Genomic DNA, 20,059 nt, shown 5'->3' with positions numbered 1-20,059 from the left:
TGGTAAGTGACTTCTTGTAACTGGGAATTCCTTATGGGACTCTTATTTAGGAAAAAAACTTACCCATGTCATGAGAATCTGTCCATGTTTCTAGCTATTTTTGTTCCGCTTCCTTCAAGCTTCTGATTTTTGCATCAGACAAGAGATTGAGATAAGATTGTGGTGACTTGTGTTGTTCAATAAAGAGATATCTCTTTATGTCACATCTTGGATGGCACAGAGTGCTGTCCAAGCATTCTTGACATTGTGAACGGTGACACAAAAATACTGTTGTTTCCTTTTAGGCATTGCTCAGAGAATACGGCTGCCAAAGATGCACAGATCTCTATTTTCCATGGGGATCATTGCTTTAAAACATAAAAACTGCAAAATTTACTTAAACTTAGAATAATGTCATTAATGTTGAATTTGTACTGCCAGGTATGGATTGTCACTTGTTCCCCGTGGGTGTCCTGTTGCATATTGCCTTTTTTGCCAGAGGCTTTGGAAAGCAGCCAAGGACTGTTGGGCTAGGTACTCTCTAAGTGAGAGTAAGAAAACTAAAATAAAGAACTCTTCCTGTCCTTTCTGTGATAAAGTGGCAGCTGAAGGAAACATCATCAAGTTTAATTGGGTGTGATCAGCCCAACTGCCTGGCTGAGATGGAGCGATTTAAAGATGACCTGACACAGATGAGCTCTAAAGAGTGCTTTAACAGAAGACAATGTCACAGACGTGTAGACTTTAAGACTGAAAGGGATTTGAGTGTGTAAATTTAATGACCTCGTTGGATGAAACCACATCACAACTCTCCTCTGGAAATTTATTTGGATTCTTGAGGGAGCTCCCTGAACTGAGGAGACACTGCAAGCAAAAAGGTAAAGGAAGCATTAAACTAATTGATGATGAGTGTAAAGTCAAGTGGAATGTGCAGAAGAGTGCTCAGCTGTGCGGTGCATTTTTGCATGAACACTTCTAGTCTGCTTTTTGTGCTGCAGACAAAAAGAAATTGAAAGAGGGGTTCCTTTCTCCAAAAAATAATATAGCAGAAGCAAAATCATAAGCCAGATGGTCTCTGCTGTCACTTTTTTTTATTTCTTTCTATTTGGTTTTGAATCAGTAGCAAATACTGTTGCATTAACTTCTTTCCTTTCCTAGGCTGTGGAAGTACATTCTTGGCTTAAGCCTAAAGATAGTCTTGTCACACAGTTTTGATGCATTTTGACACCACTAATGATTTATACATTATTTTTTAATTCTTCCTTGCATTTTATCTTTCATCCATGATGCAACTCTACCTTTGATCTCATGACAGCTTAATTTTTAGTTTTCCCAACAGCTTTTGTTGAAAGATGGGGTCAAAGGCTCTTGAAAAGTTGATTTCTCCAATCATCAGTTCTTATGTATCTATCATGTTAAGGATATGCTTAAAACCTGGCAGATGCTGTGCTAATGGACCACATATGTGTTTATCTACGAATATGTGTGTAGTTATTAAGCTACAATAAAATTCTTAAATATGGTTTAACAAAGCATTTGATGACTCTATAATTAGTGCTGCATATTCAGTACTTGTACAGCTGGCAATTGGACATCTGCCTCTCCAAATGGTAACAGAGTAGTGACATTTGTACAATTTAATTTTTCTTATGTGCAAATTGAGGCAGACAGGTTTATGAACTGCATGACATGAATTTACAGAATATATATTTGTAGCTAGAAATAGGAAGATTAATGTAAAATAAATGATTGTAAGGGAACACTGCTGACTTTTAAGTTACTTTTAATGAGCTTTTAGTCACAGATTAAAAACTTTTGTCATAATTGAAAGACAAAAAGTCTTCAGTCTGGAATTTGTTATGTCTTGTGTGTGTGAAACTGCTATTTATGTAATGCATTTTCTATATTTGCTAGTGCCTTTCACAGATAAGTAGGAAAGATTTTTTTTTTAAGAAGAAAGATTTAATTATTGATGCAAAAATGTTCAAAGAAAGTCTGGGAATTGTCTTCAGTCCCAAGAGCTCAGCAGTGTATGGTTTTTTTGTCTTGCAACACGTGTGAGTGCTCACACACTTGGCTGTTTCTCTGATCCTCAAGAGGATCATGGAAAGGTTTGTGGCTCATGAAAGGTTATAAAATGCAAAGAGTTCTTTTTGTCCAAAATGTTATCTAAACATGACATTATTATGCTGGAAGAGCACCCACTTGCAAGTTATCAGGGCAAAGCTACCTGCCTTAGATTACCTTCTAGCTGGGAGGCTCTTTGTACCTGCCTGATTAATTCCGGCATTGCCAGAGAAGCTGAGCTGCTGCATGAATTAAAGGTGCTTGGTTATTCTGTCTTTGTGGAAGTACTACAAAGAGCAAAAGAATGTGTCAGGAAAAGAGAAATTCTAGAGAATGTTGCAATTAAAAAAACCCCAGAGCAACACTGCTTTAGTGTCAATCATTTACCGTTAATTGATCTGAATATGCCCATATAGGCAAGCTCAGTGTAGAGGCTCAGTGATTTTGCTGGGTACTGTTTAGATTTAACGTTTCAGGCACAGACCCTTCTTTGTACTTGAAAATGCAATTATAAGTTTTCAGAGTTTTTGTGATAGCTCAAAAAAATGGAGTGTCTAACCATGATATTTTTTCTGTTTCTAAAAATTAATTTCCTTGAAGAAATATGCTGCATGTGCACTGTGACCAGTGACTAAAAAACTGATGTTTCTAAATGATCACTGCAGTCAGCATCTCCAGGATCATTATCTCCTTTACAGTCAGGTCCATCATCCTCTGGCAGAGTACATACTTCAGTGTGTCTGGAGTTCAGGAGGCATAAGTCATTCTTTCTGTCAATCTCAGTGGTGAGGTTGCACCCTTTGTGCCCCTTTCCTCAGCCTTACGAGATTCCTGTTCAATTCTTTGCTTCTCCACCAACTGGTGACTCAACCTGCCCTGCACATTGCAGCACTTTCCTGAAGGAAATTCCAAACTTTATTTCAAATTTGAGATTAGTGTCCAGCAGTGTCTATTTCCCAGCTGTGTCCTGGGGCTTTAGTTTCTTATATTTGGTTTTACATTGTTCCTTGATTCCTTTAGACATGTTTTCTGAATGCAGTGTCCTTGGAGTGACCCTGAAATGGTATGTGCAGAACATGTGTCTCTTAAAGAATCTCTGGCTGGCTTTGTGAACAGGAAGGTATTTTCCCTTAGCCAAGTCCAAGTAATACTGCAGTTCTCCTCTCTAAGCAGAGGAACCGGAGAAGGGGACAAGAGTGTGGCCTGTTAGGGCTGGGCAAGGTTCAGGATGTTAGTTTGAGACTTAACTTTTACATTTGAGAAAGCAAGATTTAGACTTCTTCAGACAAGAAAGCAGACAAGCAGAATTAGGAAAATATGTGGTGTTAGGGGCGAGTTGAACATCTGTATGTTTTGTATTAATTTTATATGAATTTTATATGTAGTCCAACTAGTAGGATTTCAAGGTATCAACTTAATAGTCATAAAACATGACACTAGAAGCTCTTGATTTATACAATGCTTTAATGAGTTCATTATTTGCAGTAAGCTCATGATGCTACTGCTCTGTAGGCTGGATTTTTAGTAATTGCTAATTCCTGTTGGGTAAGGATTTTCATTTAAACAAGAATCAGCATCTGGGAAACAGATACAGTATTAGCTCAAAGAAGTCCTTTAGAGCACTGGACATTAAAATTAGTCTGGACACTTTCAGTCTTGGGAAAGGGGTATTTCTGTGTTAACCTGACGAACAAAAGACATCTCTTTCTTCATCCTGCCTGGTCAACACCATTTGTTTTTTCAAGCAAAGACCTGCTTCCTGACTGGAAAGCATGCTATTGTGATTCCTTCAAATGGGTATTTTAAGGTTCCTTGAGGAAACTCAGGGATAAGTGAAAAATTACTTGTATGTCGTTGAGAAAGAGGATTTGCAGATCTGGCTTGCTGTGAAATCAAATGGGTCATCTGCAACAGGAAGCTAAAATGACCAACAGAACTGATGAACTGATTTTGTTGTCACAGAGAGGACTTTACATCACTTCTAAGTAAAATGGGTGTATTTTTCTTCTACAAATACTTAGCCTTTCTTGCACAGCAAACCTTTTCATGTTTGTGTGAGTCTCATTACAGATTTGATTGTTCTTGGAGGGAGTTTGTAGTGCTGCTCTCCTGCCAGAGACTTCCAGGTCTGGTGCTGACCCCAGACTGCAGCAGCCAAGCTGCTTTGGGGGTTATTGCGCACAGGTACAGGGTGTATTTCTACAGATATTCCTGCATTCTTTCCACAGGATACAGACAGTTTTTATTTTTTAGATTTTAAGTCGTATAGAATTAAGAAAAAACCCACAAATATATAAACTCAGAGTTGCTCCAGGTGATATTTTGTTCATGAACGAAAACTGATGTCTTTGTCTTTTTTTTTCTTTTCTTTTTTTTCTAAGTCTTTTTCACAGTTGTGAAAATGAGCTGTATAAGCAGAAAGAATAAACTATACACAATTTGCTGGCCCTAGTGTATGAGTAAACTGCCTGGACAATCAGAAAAACAAAACTTTTTGCTTTATTTTTTTCAATTTAGTAGCAAAAATGTAGGAAAAAATGTTGGCAATGCACTTCTGTTCATACCAGTTTAATGCCATCTCCATAAGCTGCTGCTAGCAGTAGCAGTGTGGAAGTTGAGGGCTTTCTTTAGATGTAGCAGAACAAAAACCAGAGGATCATTGCTGGTTTGTGCTACTGGTGAGCGCAGTGTCTCTCTAAGAATCGGTTCAATTGAATTGTGTCAATGCCTTGGAAAGCAGCAGAGAAATGCACTGTGGTAGTGAAATCATACAGCAGATGTTGTTTTCATTCACTTAAACAAACTGCTATGCCTTTGTGATCTGTGATACCACAGTTGCTTTTCACTCGGAGTTTTGGTGGCTGTTAAATCTTTCAAGGCCCAAGTTTTATAATCCTGCAAGGCTCCTCATGATACATTCTTCTACACAATGCATAACATCAATGCAGTACTGAAATGCTGAAACTCTTGAGTCTATCCCAATTTAATGTTTCGTGTCCTTTTTCCCCCTCTATTCTGCACTGCAGAGAAATACTGTAAAGCAATTTCCGTTTCTTAAACACATTTCCATCTAAGCTCTTCCATGCTGATTTCCACTTCTGTTGTTTTTTTTTTTTTTTTTTTCTACAATTGTCTCAAGCATTTCCTCTGAAAGATTTCCTCTGCCAGCCATTGGGCCACATTTTGTTGGGAACATGCTTAATTTGCATATGGTTTTCAAGTATTTTGTATCTTATTCAGTAAAACAGATTTCTGCCCAAATTCCTGCCACCCACCTTATGAACTATTATTGTGTAGGTACTATATTAATTTATAACAAAAAGATAGTGTTTAAAGTTTGAACCTTCAATGTATTTTATATCTCTTCCTTTATTTGGCTTAGACTGTGAGATATTTAAGATATGGACTTTGATCTTACTGTCTCTGTGGAGATGTTTCATTTTCCCTCCAGATAAATAGCTTCTGCCAAGATTTGTGGATCATAGATGATTGCTAATCTTTTATTTTTCATTTTTCAAGCATGAACAAGAAGTTTGTCTTGAGATGACAATTGGATAGTGCCTAAAGAATACAGTTGGAGTTACTTGTAGACTAGGAGTGAAAACTTTTGATTCTTGCATTATTGAATTAATTGGGTACTGTTGAAAATTTTTGCTGAAGGTTGTTGTATTAACTGGAAAAGGTTATGAAAACTTTGGAGAAATGAAGTACCTACATAAAAGAGATAAAGTTAGATATTTAGGAGTGAAGATGATGATTCTGGGTCATTTCTGTGATCAGTTGCCTGTCATCACATGTTCCAGGTAGCCTTAGGGTTTTTCATTTATGGCAGCCCTGAAAAAAAAAACCAAGAAAAAATATGGTTATTTGCAGAAGGAAGTTTTTACTACTACTGATGATAAGAGGGTGAATGTTACCAATCAGTATTTGAGTGGCTGCGGTGTGTCTGAATCAGGCTGTGGTTGCTGACCAGTTTCATTATCCTCATGTGTTCTCCTACACTTGTCACATAATATTTCACCTTTAATTTCCTGCCAACCAAGTAGGGCAAAAGAACGGCAGGAGTCATTAGAAGAGGCTTTAATTGTTCTGGACACCCCGGGGAAATCCGTATTGATAGTAAAAAAGGGAAGAAAGAGAAAGCGAGAGAATTTGGATTTTGAACATGGACTACCCAAGCTAAAGCTACAAATACCTGGACAGAAGCACTGGTGCACATTATTTTCTGCAGCTCACCATCCAGTGAGCATGTTGGGCTCTCCTAAGGCTCAGCTCTTCTCTGTCACTGCGTAGTGCCTGGGACAGTCCTACCAGAGCCTCTGGGCTGATACCCATGGAAACCTGAGCTTCCATGCCTCAGGCTGGTTTTTCCATTGTAGTGATGACTGACAGATGCTGAGTTGGATGTACTTGGTAGCTCAAAGATATCAGCTGCTACAGTCTGTGCTTTCTGCTCTGGACAGACTCTTTGACTTAGAAGAGTTGGTGCAGACACTGAACAGGAAGCCAGGATGCTGATGCCACCATAGGAGAAGAATGGGTAGAAGGCGTTAAGAATGATGAAAATTACATGGATGATGAGTGTAATATATTGGTCACTGCTTAGTTTTAGCAAGGGGCTGAACAGTAATCTCCATGTCTGTTATTTCCTTCCAGTCTGACATCATCAACCTGCCTTAAAATAACGTTTAAAATACGTTTATTTTGTTTTCCAGTAAAGGATATAAAAGAAGCAAATCTGTCCTTCAGCAACAAGCTTATTGCATGTAATATTCTAACTTTACATCATCTCAGCCTAATCTCTTTAGACTTTGATTGCATTTTCCAGATATAAGCACTTGCTTTTAGCAAGCTTTATAGATTGGTATTTCAAATGATCTGCCTATGTCAACTGTTTTTACTTTAAATTTGCTTTCAAAATCCTTCCAGGTGTACTTCAAAGTAATTGGTGTGCTTGCTATCATCTTAGATTCTTGTTTATTAGAGAAATTATGCTTTCTTTTCCATGTGGTTTCCCATACCCTAGGAAAGCAATATTAAAATATGACGGGATGGCATAGCATCTGGCTGTAATGCAAGTTTATTCCTTGCAGTCTGGTTAATTGTGAATTTCTTGGATTGAGAATAAAATGTCCCGTAAAGAAGGTGTGTACTATCATATTTGTCCAAGCTGCTTCCTGCAGTCTCAAAAAAATGGTCATGAATAGATTCTTGCATCTTTATTATTACAATTCTAGATACTGTCATTTTTCATGTTATGGTACATTCAAAATGCAAAAACCATTTATTAATGTTCCACCACGTGCTTGTGACAGGCATTGGTGTGATAAACATACAACTACAGTAAGATAATAGGCTTCAAAAGAGAAGACAGTATTCAGCTTTTTAATTTAAGTGTTGTAGCTACCCTTATTCTGGCCTATCACCTCAGAATATTTTCATTGCAATTGCTTTCATACTTATGTGTTAAACTTCACAGCTGGTCCTCCACATTTTAATCTGCCCTTCTAATGCTCTTCTGGAGAAGAGCAGTTCATGCTGATCTCAGACTTCACTCATGAAAAGTTTTGAGACAGATCCCTTGGAAAAAATCAGCAGTTACCCTTCCTCAAAAAAAAAAAAAATCAATACAAGTTCTGGGGCTTTAGGCACTTTTTCTTCACTTGTGATAGGCTTTAAGAATTCCAGGAGGAGAAGTTCATTATGCTAAACATGAGATTTGGTAACAAAAACATTGTTTCTGGAAAGTACCCAGCTCTTATTGTGAGCATACTTTCTACTTTGAAGCTTTACTTACAAGAAGTGGTGTGGTGAACTCATTAATTTTTATTGTGGCAGCTAAGGATGGCCAGAGGAACACTCTGGTGTTTGAAGGTCCTGACTTCAGTTTTATGCAGGTTTCTTTGTGACTCAGGCAGTTTTGTCCAGCCTGTCTTTCAGGGATATTGAGACAGAAGACTGGGGTTGCTTAGACCCTGCAGTAAAGGAGACTAAATAGGTGCCCAATGTATTTTAGATTTGAGGGGAAAGATTAAAAATTTCTTTGCCCCTGCAATAAATGTTTCACTGTCTAAATCTAAATTTGCATTATAAACACAAATGTTGTATTTCTGGGATTGCAAGGGTATCTCCAAGGGTGTGGATTTCTTATGAAGAAATAAGTGGAGCTTTAAAATGTGAATTTGTTAAGTATTAGCTTTCTCTCATTTATTTTTATAAGAAGCAAGGTCAATGTTAGTATAGTCTTCTGTTAGGTTGTAGTTTTCGAATGTCTTTACAATACAGTAGCAAAGCAGTTTGCAGAGATGAGGGTAAGGAAAAAGGATAGCTTAATTGTAACCTAGGGCAATTCAGAAGCAGTTTATAATAAGGGCTTTTGTAGGCTGTGCATTCCAAAGAGGCTTGTGCATAAGAAAATACACCCACACTTTACAGGTTTGAACTGAGCTTACTTGTGTGTGTTTTCTTAGTCAGCAGTGTTGAGAACTTTCTCTTCTAAATACTTTTTGATTGTTTTGAAGAACACAAGTGTAACATGAAATAGTGTAATCAGACTAAAACCATCTGAAAATATTAGCTGGACTAGTATCATGAATGTCAAGGGAATGAATTCTGCACCTGGAATATAAAGTGTGTAAAACCATAAATCGGAATGTATCACTTGACACAGCATGTTGGAACCATTTATAAATGTGCACTGAAAAGAAAAATCAAATCGTGTTGTTAATAATTAATTTTTTTCCTAAAATTTCCTCTTTACCCCTCCCCAATCCAATATGCCACTGAAATGGTTTACCTCTTCAAAAGGATATCAACTTACATATCTGTGCTCTGCTATCCTGGGGAAATGGAGGCCCAGCAAGGGAGAAGCAGCCTAGTAGGTCTAGAAGTGCTGCCCTGCATGCCGACTTTAATCACTTAAACCTTCGAGCTGGCCACCAGCTCTGCAGCAGCAATGTTGCCTTCAGTTTTTTTGGCCTTGTCCCAGCTCTTGGACTTATTGGAAGCAGCTCTGCTGCTGCTGGGGCTGAGACACGTGCAACTGGAACGCAGTGTGCTCACACCAGTGGTATGCATCTGAGTTGGTGCTGGCCTTGGGAAGGAGCCTGTGTTCCTGCCTCGTTTGCCACCTTTCTTCACCCACAGTGCATTGTTTTCTTCATGTGTCTTGCAGTGTGTTGTCCATTCTGTTTGAAACTCTTCCAGGATTTGTGGTTTCTTTTGGGAGATGTTGATGCTGCTTGATGCTAGATTTCTAGATGTCCTACTGAAACTTCCCTTTTCCTTGGCTCAGCCTATTAGTGCTCATCAGAATGCTCTTCTTTAGTAATTAAAACAATATTTCCTTTCAATCTTTCCCCTGTGTAAATCCTTTGGATTCCACTTTGCTTTCTTGTAGCTTTTGTCTGGCTGAGATTTAGGTAGCTGTTCTTTCCCTTTTCAAGTCTTCCTTTTCCTGTGTAGTACTCCTAGTTGTTGTATCTACTCCCTCCCTCTCATTTGTGCCTTCCAGTTTTTCTCCTAATAGTATGACAATTTCTATACAGAGCTAGATTAATGCAGCCTTGCTCTGTAATGTACTTCGTTACATTCTTCTGTGCTGTTTTATCTGTCTTTTAATTTTATGATTCCTATGATCTATGTGAACTTGCTCTATAGATTTCTGATATTATTTTAAATATGTAGGAAGATCTAGTAGTCTCAGTAAAGATCCATTTATTTGAATTTTTATTTATGTGTACTCATTTTTCTAGTGCCTCAGGAAGCCTTGATACACCACTTACACAGTTCACTAGTTTCTTCAGTATTTGGTTCCTTCAGTATATTTCCCATTTTGTTATTAGAAACGTGGTGGCCAGTACAAGTTGCAGCTGAATTGCTGAAGTTGTAACTTCAAGTAATGTCCCAGTAAACAAAATCAAGGGCTAGTTTAGTATTTGGAAAGGATAATAATAAAATGTAAGAAATGGATCTTGTAGCTTAAAAAATAACATCCCACAGTCCCATTTTTTAAATTTTTATTTTATTTTTTTTTAAGTCAGCATTGGTCCTGTATTCCAGCCTGCAGTAAAACTGTATTGTATTTCAGTAAGTGACAGGAAGTTTATATTGATCCTTCATGCACATTAGCAAGTAGGGAATCCAGTAATTACATATTGGCAAAATTCCTGTTGGGATGACTTGGTTTTCTCCCCTTGAGGTCCCTCTGAAATATCAAATGGAAACAGGAGTTTTCATTTCCTGCCACTCTGATGTGCAGTTATTGTAGACTTTGAAGTGGGATATATTAAAACTGGCTGGTGGAAGTGAAAATCTAATTGCTGCTCTGCCCTCCTGGTGATAAGCCGTAAGCGAAAACAGCGCGAGGCTGAAGTTAGTGGCCAAACCAGGTGATTCTGTGTAGTTGGCTCTTCTGAGCAAGAGAGCATACCTAGTGGTAGATGATTATATTTTCAAATGTGCATGAATTGCATTGCTTTGCAAATTCTTGAAACTTGGTAAACTCTCTAATAATGAGCTGTAGTTTGCACCAGAACTGCGTGAGGTGATTCCAGGAACACAACCATGAAATAGAATTCCTTATATCTGAAAGCAGATAGAAGGATGAATCAAGTCCTGCATTATGCCATCTGACAGGCTTTGTTTTTTTATAAATATTTTTAATTTCTTCCTGCAGTGATGTAAAAAGATAAAGCTATATGATCCAGGAGTTGACTGTGCAGAGCACCATGATATCCAGACAGTGAAATGGATGTTTTCTTCCCCAAAACTTTGTTTGCTTGTGTGTTTTACTTAAAGGGATACTTTGACTCTATTGCAACTTAGGAAAGTGGCTGCTATTTTCTAAAATATATACCTTTCTCCTGTTTCACAGTGGGATGCAAAAATCCTACTATAATGAAAAAATCTTACTGTGGTGAATGTTGTGTTTGTTAGGCCTGATATTAAATGAGCTCTTTATGTATAATCAACTTTTTAAACAGCGAATGTTTTCTTCTTTTCTCTCTAAGAGTAACATTTATTTCTATTGGTTTGAGTCTTTTAAAAACCATAAGAGAGTGAAAAGTCTTAATTTGTTTGACAGAGAGAGCAAGAACATTTTAAAATCTGAGAAGATCTTTGTGCTTGGTGAATCTTGCTGTCATTCTGTATACAAACATAGGAGAAAGCATATCTTAACACAGGATAAATCACACTGATCACCTTGTCAAAAGTTGAACATGATCATTTTTTGCTTCTTTTATGATAGCACTTTTCCTCCCTCACCAAAACCACCATCTTTATTCTAGCTTATTTTTCCTTATCTTTTTGCATCCTATTTATTATTCCTTTATGACCATGTTCTTTTACAACTTATTTGCAACTTTATTTTTTTTTCTCTTTTGACTCTTCATTCAAATTTATTGTAGCACTTACTTTCTAGTGTGGAATTAACTACATATTTGGAAAAATGGAAATTTTATGAAAGGCACTTCAAATTTGTGTCCTTCCCAACTGTTTGCAATGTCTGTGCAACAGTAAGCTGTATATTGTATCTGTGTCTGCCTGTAGAAACTATTTTCCCTTTTAAGTTATTTTTGTTTGTATTTGTGGTCAGTCCTTGTACGGATCTTTGTGTGTTAATGATAATACACATCATTTTTAGGGCTTGAAGATGACTGTGAATGTACATGCATTAGAAAAAGACTTTTCAGGTTTTGCTGCTGTATTTGTAGAACGGGAAGCAGATGTGGTTTAACACTCATACTGTTCTTCCTACAGACAGAAGCTTGTTGAAAAGATGTTTTGCATAAATTTGATTTTATTCTGGTGCCTTATGGCATTCTCTCAATGAAGAAAACATTACTTTGAAACAATGATTTGCATTAAAACAGTCTTGAAAGACTTCTTTAGAAATTTGTGCAGTCAGTCACATTGTCACAATTAGACCTTAATTTAGCGCTGTACCAAGTACCGTCTTTGTGGATATGCTCTGGTTTAGTCCTCTGGTAGGCTGCTGCATCATGTAATCTGATTGTGGGGCTTCCTGAGCTCCACTCTGAAAGCAGGTTCATCGCGCTGCTCATTTCTGTTGGGGAAACACATGTAAATATTTCCTCTCTAATGGGAAGCTTTCCTCTTTATTCTAGCCTGCATTTATTTAGGGTTAGTTTATATCTATTTAGTCATTGTCAGTATTATCCTTCAGTTCAAATGGCTCCCTATTGGCATTGACACACGATGTCTTTACAGAGCACAGTCTTGTTGCATCCAGCCGTTGTTTTGTTCAGTGAGCTGAGCAATTTTTGTCCCTTCTGAAATTATAGGCTCCCATTCATCACTCCCATCTGAGGGGAGCTTCTCTGCACCTGATGAGCTTTCTTTTTTCTTTTATCAATAACTAGAGAACAGTGTATTCCACTGTTGACTTGCATGAAGACATAACTATTTTCACTGCTTCTATTGGAAATAGATTTCAGGGCTTTGGTGCATATAGTGATGGTTTATGGTCAGTTACCATACAGTCTAAATTCACTTTTCTGCCTCTTCAAATAGAGTAATTCTGCATATGGAGTAAGGATTCATATTCACATTGAAAGGTGTGTTCGTGGCTGTCATATTTAATCCTGTTCTTGTCATTTCAGTCTGCAAATTCATTCATTTCTCCCTCAGATAATGTGATTTGTCTTTCTTTTGATGGACATATTAAAGATAAAATAAAGTTAGGTCACTCCCTGGACCAGTATTCAAGGAATCCAGTAGTGAAATATAAGAATGCTGTACAGAGTTAAGCCCAGGTCTATCCATGTGCATTTGTCAAATTTCTGATGTACCCTATTTCTTACAGGCATAACCAAAAATTTCTTCTTTAATTATTTTACATATCTTTTGCCTCGTGCCTTAGTTGGAAATTTCTCTAGTCACTAATTCTTCCATAGAAAAATGGGAACTCTGCTGCATTGTTTCCCATGTTTTAAAAAAATGGAAATTCAGTGAAAAAATATGAGATTTTTTTGACTGTTTGAACTGTTTTCCCTTTTTCAGCTTCCATATTTATTCCCTTCAAAGCTTGTTTCACTTCCTTGTTTGTTAAATAAATTTAGAGTTGTGGGTCTGCATTTTGTCACCGTTTTCTTCTTTCTTGGCATTCTTTGCTAATCTCTGTGCATATCCCACTGCCATTTTTTGATGGAATTAGTAAAAATCCCTTTTAATGAATTTATAAGCTATTCTGTGTGAGGATAATCCAGTAAAGACTAGACTTTTATGAAATATGCATTCCTGGGGACCTTGGGTTTGCAAGAGGCCTTGGAGTTTTGTTCTTAAAAAAAGTAATTTTGCTAGCAGCATGCCAGAGGACTTTATTGTTCCCCTGCCCCGATTTCCCCTTCTAAAAAAATGTACACTACTTTCAATAAGTATGTTTGCAGATAGGCTTGCCTAATCCATGCTGCAAGTGTTCTGAATAATATGGGCCAAGAAGTGCAGAGAAGGAGTGGCAGGAATGTACAGCTAGATTAGGTCTATGGTATTTCCTCTCTCAGCAAGATGTTCCCAGATTAAATGCTCATAAATTTTCAATAATTTAATGTAATTATAGCTTTACAGGAAGTGTTCAAACCTTCCCTTCCCTTTCCTACAGAAGAATCTGTTTTCTGCATTCTTACACCCATCTGAAGTTTGTTACCCTACTGCAACTCTCTTCCAGTCATGTGCCTTCCCAATTGTGGATAAACATGATGGTATTTCTTTTGTTTGGCATTTTCATATTTGAATTTTTGCCAGGCTTTTGACAGTTTCATAACCAAGTGACCTTGAACAGTGACATTTATATAATGTCTACTGACTTCTCTTAAAAATGGGCATAGTTACGCACTGCTTTAGAAAGCAGAAGTTTCGCTATCCAGACTATGTAACCTTTATTCTACTTTTCAAGGCTCAATAACATGTTTGCATGATTTACAGGAGGACATGGCAATAGTCAGTGTGTCACACAACAGCATTTTTGAGTGAATTTCTTCCAAACGTGGTCTCTGTTGAAAGTGAATCACTATCCATTGCAACACTCTGGGAATGTGGTAAAAGAGTAATGATTCCACAAAGAATTTAAACACAAAAAAGGCCTTTTATATTGGTATAAGCTTGTATATCCTTACAGAAGGTTTTTTGTTTTCAGCTGAGCTTCTTTTACATGGAGGAGCTTACTTCAGAGCTGACTAGAAGAGTGAGATCTCTGGCACATTTGATTTGACTTGTTAAAACTTGGTGAAATTCATGGTTGGGCAGGATATGATGTTAAATCAGTAAGGAAGTGATTTAAAGAAGTTCTGATAAAAATCAGATGAGATTTTTAACTGGTTGAGAAGGCTGTCTCAAAGTGAGATTTGTATGTACTTTGTGAGAATATAGAAGAGCTACCTTGTTCAAGGGAACTACATACACTTCTGCTACATGTGTTCTGAAATAACCTTTTTTTCATCTGAATTTTCTTTAAAACTGTGAAGTATGGAATTTTGTTTTTAGAGGTGCTGCAATACCTTAGGGTAATAAGAACATATTTTGTTATGTTTTGCTATTCTTTTGGATGGAGCTTGGCAAGTAGGACTCCTGAAAAATAGCTGCTTGAATTAGGGGTGTGATTCAAAAAGGACCTGCTCACTCTTGTTCCTTGTTCTAGTATGTGAAATGCTTTTGGGATTTTGTGCTGAATAAAAAAAATACAGAAAAAGGGTATTTTTGGTGTCTTCATAGCCTCATAAATTGTATATTTCATTGGGATATTTGCAAATTAGATTTCAGTTTTATATATGTTTAACTGATGGTGTGTGAAAATGTGCAGTTTATTTTGTATAAGCCTTTTTTTAACAGATTTGCTCATTTCCTTAAATTGTATGGCATTTAATTCCCATAACATAACCTCTGTTCTCAAAATTATAATTTGTGGTTAAGTGAAAAAGCTGAATCTGCATCCTTTCTGTTGAGAGATGCACCATTTCCTTTTGTTTCACTTAAACTTTGCAGGATTTCATTGCACTTTTGCTTAGGTCAGCACAGTTGGGAAAAGAAAAACCAAATCTAAATCAGTGTACAAGAACTGGGCTCTTGGCTTTTACTGCTTTCTCTGATCTCTGCAGCACATGTCATTTCTTTGCATTGGGTAGAATGTAGGATAGAGTCCTAGAAAGGTTTGGGTTGGAAGGGACCTTCAAGACCATCTAGTTCCAAGCCCCTTGCTGGAGGCAGGGACACCTTCTGCTAGACCAGGGATGGAGAGCAGTGGTGTCTTGCTGGGTCACTTTCTGGATGAAAATTGTTGAACCTGTCTCTAATGAGTGAATATAATTTTGTTAAATGTAGTTAAAGTGCATAGTACCCAGTTCTGAATCTCTGCTTTTTGTTTCTGTCCTACAGGGAACACAGTGAGTAACCTGATTTTCATTCTACCTCCAATCTATGGTGCGATTCAGACCTATAAAGATGGCCTTGAAAAACGGTATTTAGCTGCATATTTGTGTCTTACAGGTATGTTTAAAACTTAATTTGCTCTTTCATTACAAAGAGAGCTCAGCTATACAATGGAAAATATGCCTAGATATTAATAAATCCAGTAGTTAAATCCAAACACTATGTGTGTGAAAAGTAGACCTCAATTTGCTACACTTGTTAATGTTTACAGAAAATTTCTATTTGTTGGAGGAACGTGAAATTAGAATTCACTAAATAATTTGATCAGATTTTAAAGTGATTCTTTTCTGGCTTTGGGTCCTGCTCAGTGCATCTTAGCTTGCTCTGTACTTTTCTGATGATTACAGAAGGCACCTTGTGTATTCTACTTGTAAACAGTTTCACACTATATTAATATTTTAATGACATTTCTATGGAAGAGTAACATAAGAAGTTGCCAAGATGTAGAGGGAACTGGAAAGGCTTTCTTTCATGACTTCAAATTTGTTTCCAGTTCCTCTTTGGCATATATCAGCTAGCCATCATGTCTAGGAAGTTTTGCAAGAATGGAAGAACAACCTGATATTCATGTTTCAAGAGGCAACTCAAGGGAAGTCTGTGCATTCTAAAATAACATAATTCAGAAAAGAACCAGCTTCATTTTAAATCTTAATTGTGTGACTAGAAGTCTTGTTCTTTATGAGAAAAGATGTTTGAAGATGATTCAGATGTGGCAGTTGGGTCTCAAAACTAGATTTCATAGAATTTCTGTGTTTCACAGGATTTCTGTATTTGCTATAGCTCCTATCTTTATGGAGGTTTTTCCCAGTCTTTGGAGTGGTAAGGGATTGATAAATGTGACTTTTAAGATTGGCATGTTATGTATTTAGGCAGTCGTTGTTGAAAAACACATATCCACATGCTAAATGTGTCCTAGATACCGGTTAAACTGTACCATACCCAAGGTGCAAAGGGACAAGTTTTCAGTTATATTAGCTTTGCTGATCTATGTGAAAGATAGGCAGCAACAATGCACAGCTTTGCATATTGTCTGAGCACTTTCTAATAAGCCATTTGTAGGCTTTCTATGGTTTCATGTAATTACTAATTTTTGTATCAGTATGAAACAGAGAATCGTTAAAGGTTGGGGTTTACTTTTAAAAAGACATGGTAAGAAATGATATGTAAATGTTTGCTGAAGTTGACTTTGGGTGTTCTTGAATCAGTGTCCAATACTGCCATTCTTTTTAAACTATGAAAAGGAACCCCTTAAATTAAAACTCAGTTTGAAACTGTCTTCACCATGATTTGTGGCTACCTCTGTCAGTGACAGTTTATGATGGACAGAATGTGCTGTCACTATCTGACCAGAATGCCAGGCTGTCACACCAGATGGGAATTTCTCATATCCCATTTAATGTCTAAAATATTTTAAAACAAACAAACAAACACACAAAAAACCAACCAAAGAAAAAACCAAACAAACAAACCCACTGTCTTTGATCACAGTAAATACCTTGGATTTCAATTTTTCCTCTCTGATGTTGCTGAAGGGGAGCTCAGCCTGTATTTAGACAGCAGTGCTGCAAGGCAGTCCTGAGTTCCATCTAGGCTCATCTGTGACTGAGTTGGCTTTGATTCCTGTCTCAAGTGATAGATGGCTTGATTTTTATCTCATATGTTGGAACCTAACACTAAAAGTCTCTCCCAAAAGTGTTTCCCTTCTGCTTTGTGTCTGCTTCAATATTTGTAACCCTATTTTACAGCAGTTGAAAGATGTAAAGAAATGTAGAAGACTTTATAGTTTGCAGTGAAAAACAGGAATAAGATTTGGAATTTGGAATCACAAACCATTTAACATTTGCTCTACTACAGAATAAAAGCAGTGAATGAGAACATAAAAAGAATTTTAAATATGGTTGAAACATGTCCGGAACATTGCCATTCTCTCTGTGCATGTGACTGAACAAGAAGCATACTGAAGTGGAGATAGAATAAGTGTACAGAAAATTCTTTTTGTAAGAAGTACCAGACAGAATTCTTTCCATCATATGAATTGTGTTTATTTATAGGTTTCACTGTATTTATTTAATTTGTAACAAATAAATGTAGACTTAATCTGTGAAAATATAGTGAATTTAACAAACTTGTGATTTCACTTGAGGCAGCATGCTTCATTAAAGACCATGCAGCAGAACTTCTAATTGAGGGTTGTTTTGTCAAAGTAGAAATTCTTTAACTGTTCTGCTGTGAAGATGGGGGTGGAAGGGAGGGTACTTTAGTTCGGTTTTAACAATTTTGAATAGTTACTGAGATTTTACAAGATACTAAAAGACAGCTGTCAAAGCCAACGTTAAAATTAAATCTGTTAGCATTTGAGAACATGAGGTGTTGTTTCTAGACATTATTTTGATCCAAATCAGCTGCTTCTTTTGCATGCTTCCAGACATTTAGCTGATTATCAGTTTCTTTGTGTTTTACCACGCCGTATTCAGTGCTTGCCTTTTATACCCACAATATCTTTTGTTGACATTTATTTCCTTTTTGAAGTAAATGCATTTTCCATTATGGAAGCTCTCGGTTTGGTTCACATACATGGTAAGATCTTGGCAGCACAACAAGGGGTATTTCTAAATAATTGTTCAAATAAATTTCTTGTTCATACTGGTGCCAATACTGAGTTACACTTTTCAACAAGGCCTTTGAGACGCAGCACACTGTCCTCAGTCTTTTTTCTGCTGCCTTTCAGCATAAAGTGCATGCTCTCAATTAACTCAATAGGAATGGGATATGATTTTTAAGCTGTAGAGAACCATTTAACCAACATAGAAATGATGAAGAATAATTTTAAGCCAATCTTAATCTTAGCATGTTGCATCACCTTAAGTAGGTGGAACAAATCATCAGACCATTTCTACCTCAAGGAATAAGCAGTTGGTTTTGAATAGTTCCTTATGATTCTGGAGTGTTGTATCAGGTTCTACACATGCCAGTTCCTCATACATCCTGGGGAACTGTGAGTCTGAAGTGGTTCATATTCTGGAAGGGTCTTGATTTTTTTAAAAATACTGTGTGTTTGTGTATATATATATATATATATATACATATATATATATGTATGTATATATAAAGAAGTGTAACTTCTAGACCTAAAGAAATAAGAAAACATTCAATGAAGTAATGTTTGTTAGATACTTCACTTGAAATTTGGAAGGATTGTTCTGATTTGTATTTCTTTGGCCTGTTTAATAAGTACTCAGTCATTCAAGCAGTGCCAAAGTGGAGGAAAGATAAAAGTTGTAAAATTTTTTCTATATTAGGCATAGCCATAGGAACTCTTTAGCAACTTACTAAATCTAATTTCCAGTGAAACTCTGTGTCTGTGAAAACAGTTGTTAGAACCTCTTCAGTCAGAGTTAATTCCCTTCCTCTTACCTAACACCTGTAGAGAAGCTCCCAGGGCTGTGTCAGTGTTGGTAAATCAGCTGTGGTTGGGAACATTCCCGAGCGCTGAAGCCAAGCGGCGTGGAACAGCCCGTGTCTGTTCCTCTTAGCCTCCAAAACAAGGTGACCGCATACAGATTCCCTGCTGAGCGTGGGCCCCAGACTCTGCCGGCTGCTGGGCTGTGCCTGGAAGCTGCCTGGGGAAAGCGTTCATTGGAACAGGCCAGATTCATACCACAGACTGTTCCAACAACTCACTAGTGCAGACACTTGTACCGCAGTGTCTGGGAATAATAGCAGCCAAGCTGGAGGTTAATTGTAGAGCTGTACCTCTGGAGTAACCAGTGTCTCTCCCGTCTCTTAGGCTGTGGTGGGAAACCATTACAACACAAAATAATCCATTAAAATAGTTAATTTAATTCTTCTTGTTTTTAATCTTGTTTGATTCTTTAATTTTTAATGATGCAGTGTGTTGTTGGTTATCTTTAATTAAGTTCTAGTGTTGTAAAAAAATAGAATGGAATTCAGCACCAAATTTAACCACCTAAACATATGTGTCTAGCTGTGCAGAGGGTTCTGTCTGCAAGTGCAGTCAGTAAAGCCAGGAGAATCATTTGACTTTTTCTAAAATACCCATTTGGCCAGCTGCATTGCTCTTAATAATGGCATTCTCTTAGTGGAAGCTTTGACACCTAGTTCATGTGTAGATACCTAAATAATGGTGTTTGTATCTGGAGCATCCTTCCTTCAGAGTATTTTCAAATAGTGCCTATATAGTTACCATTACTGTGAAATCCTAATAAACTGCTTTTTCTGTAAAGAATTTAGGCTCATAACAAGAATTTTGAGTGCTGATGGAATAGTTACATCAAACTAAATTGTCATTGATTATATGATTCTTCTGATGCTTCCTAAAACTATTGAAAAAATCCCTCTAGAATTCAAATCTTGGAGGTTTATAGGGTTCATATATAGAGCTGGATCTGTTGTATAATATTAAATTATTTCTAGCCATAGGTGTTGCCCATAAGTTTTTTGACACAACGTGTATGAAGTTAAGTTTGTAGATGCATTGTTTTTACATCATCGTAACATCACTATTTTATCCACTGGCAGTAACCACACAGGGTGTTTGCTGCAGGAC

At 37.0% G+C, this 20,059-nt stretch overlaps 1 protein-coding gene across 2 annotated transcripts in view; it reads left to right on the top strand.

Annotated features, from left to right (window-relative positions):
- The window catches only part of ACER3 (alkaline ceramidase 3), a 50,313-nt gene that overhangs the window by 3,795 nt on the left and 26,459 nt on the right, over positions 1-20,059 (top strand). For both annotated transcript variants that reach the window (XM_068181749.1, XM_068181750.1), the window contains exon 2: positions 15,439-15,549. In XM_068181749.1, the coding sequence (XP_068037850.1) occupies positions 15,439-15,549 (111 nt within the window). The remainder of the gene's footprint in view (positions 1-15,438; positions 15,550-20,059) is intronic.

Source organism: Anomalospiza imberbis, chromosome 2 (genome assembly GCF_031753505.1).
Source record: "Anomalospiza imberbis isolate Cuckoo-Finch-1a 21T00152 chromosome 2, ASM3175350v1, whole genome shotgun sequence".
In the NCBI taxonomy this organism is placed as follows: domain Eukaryota; kingdom Metazoa; phylum Chordata; class Aves; order Passeriformes; family Viduidae; genus Anomalospiza; species Anomalospiza imberbis.
Note: the sequence above shows the minus strand (reverse complement) of the source record. Positions and strands in the feature narration are given on the sequence as shown.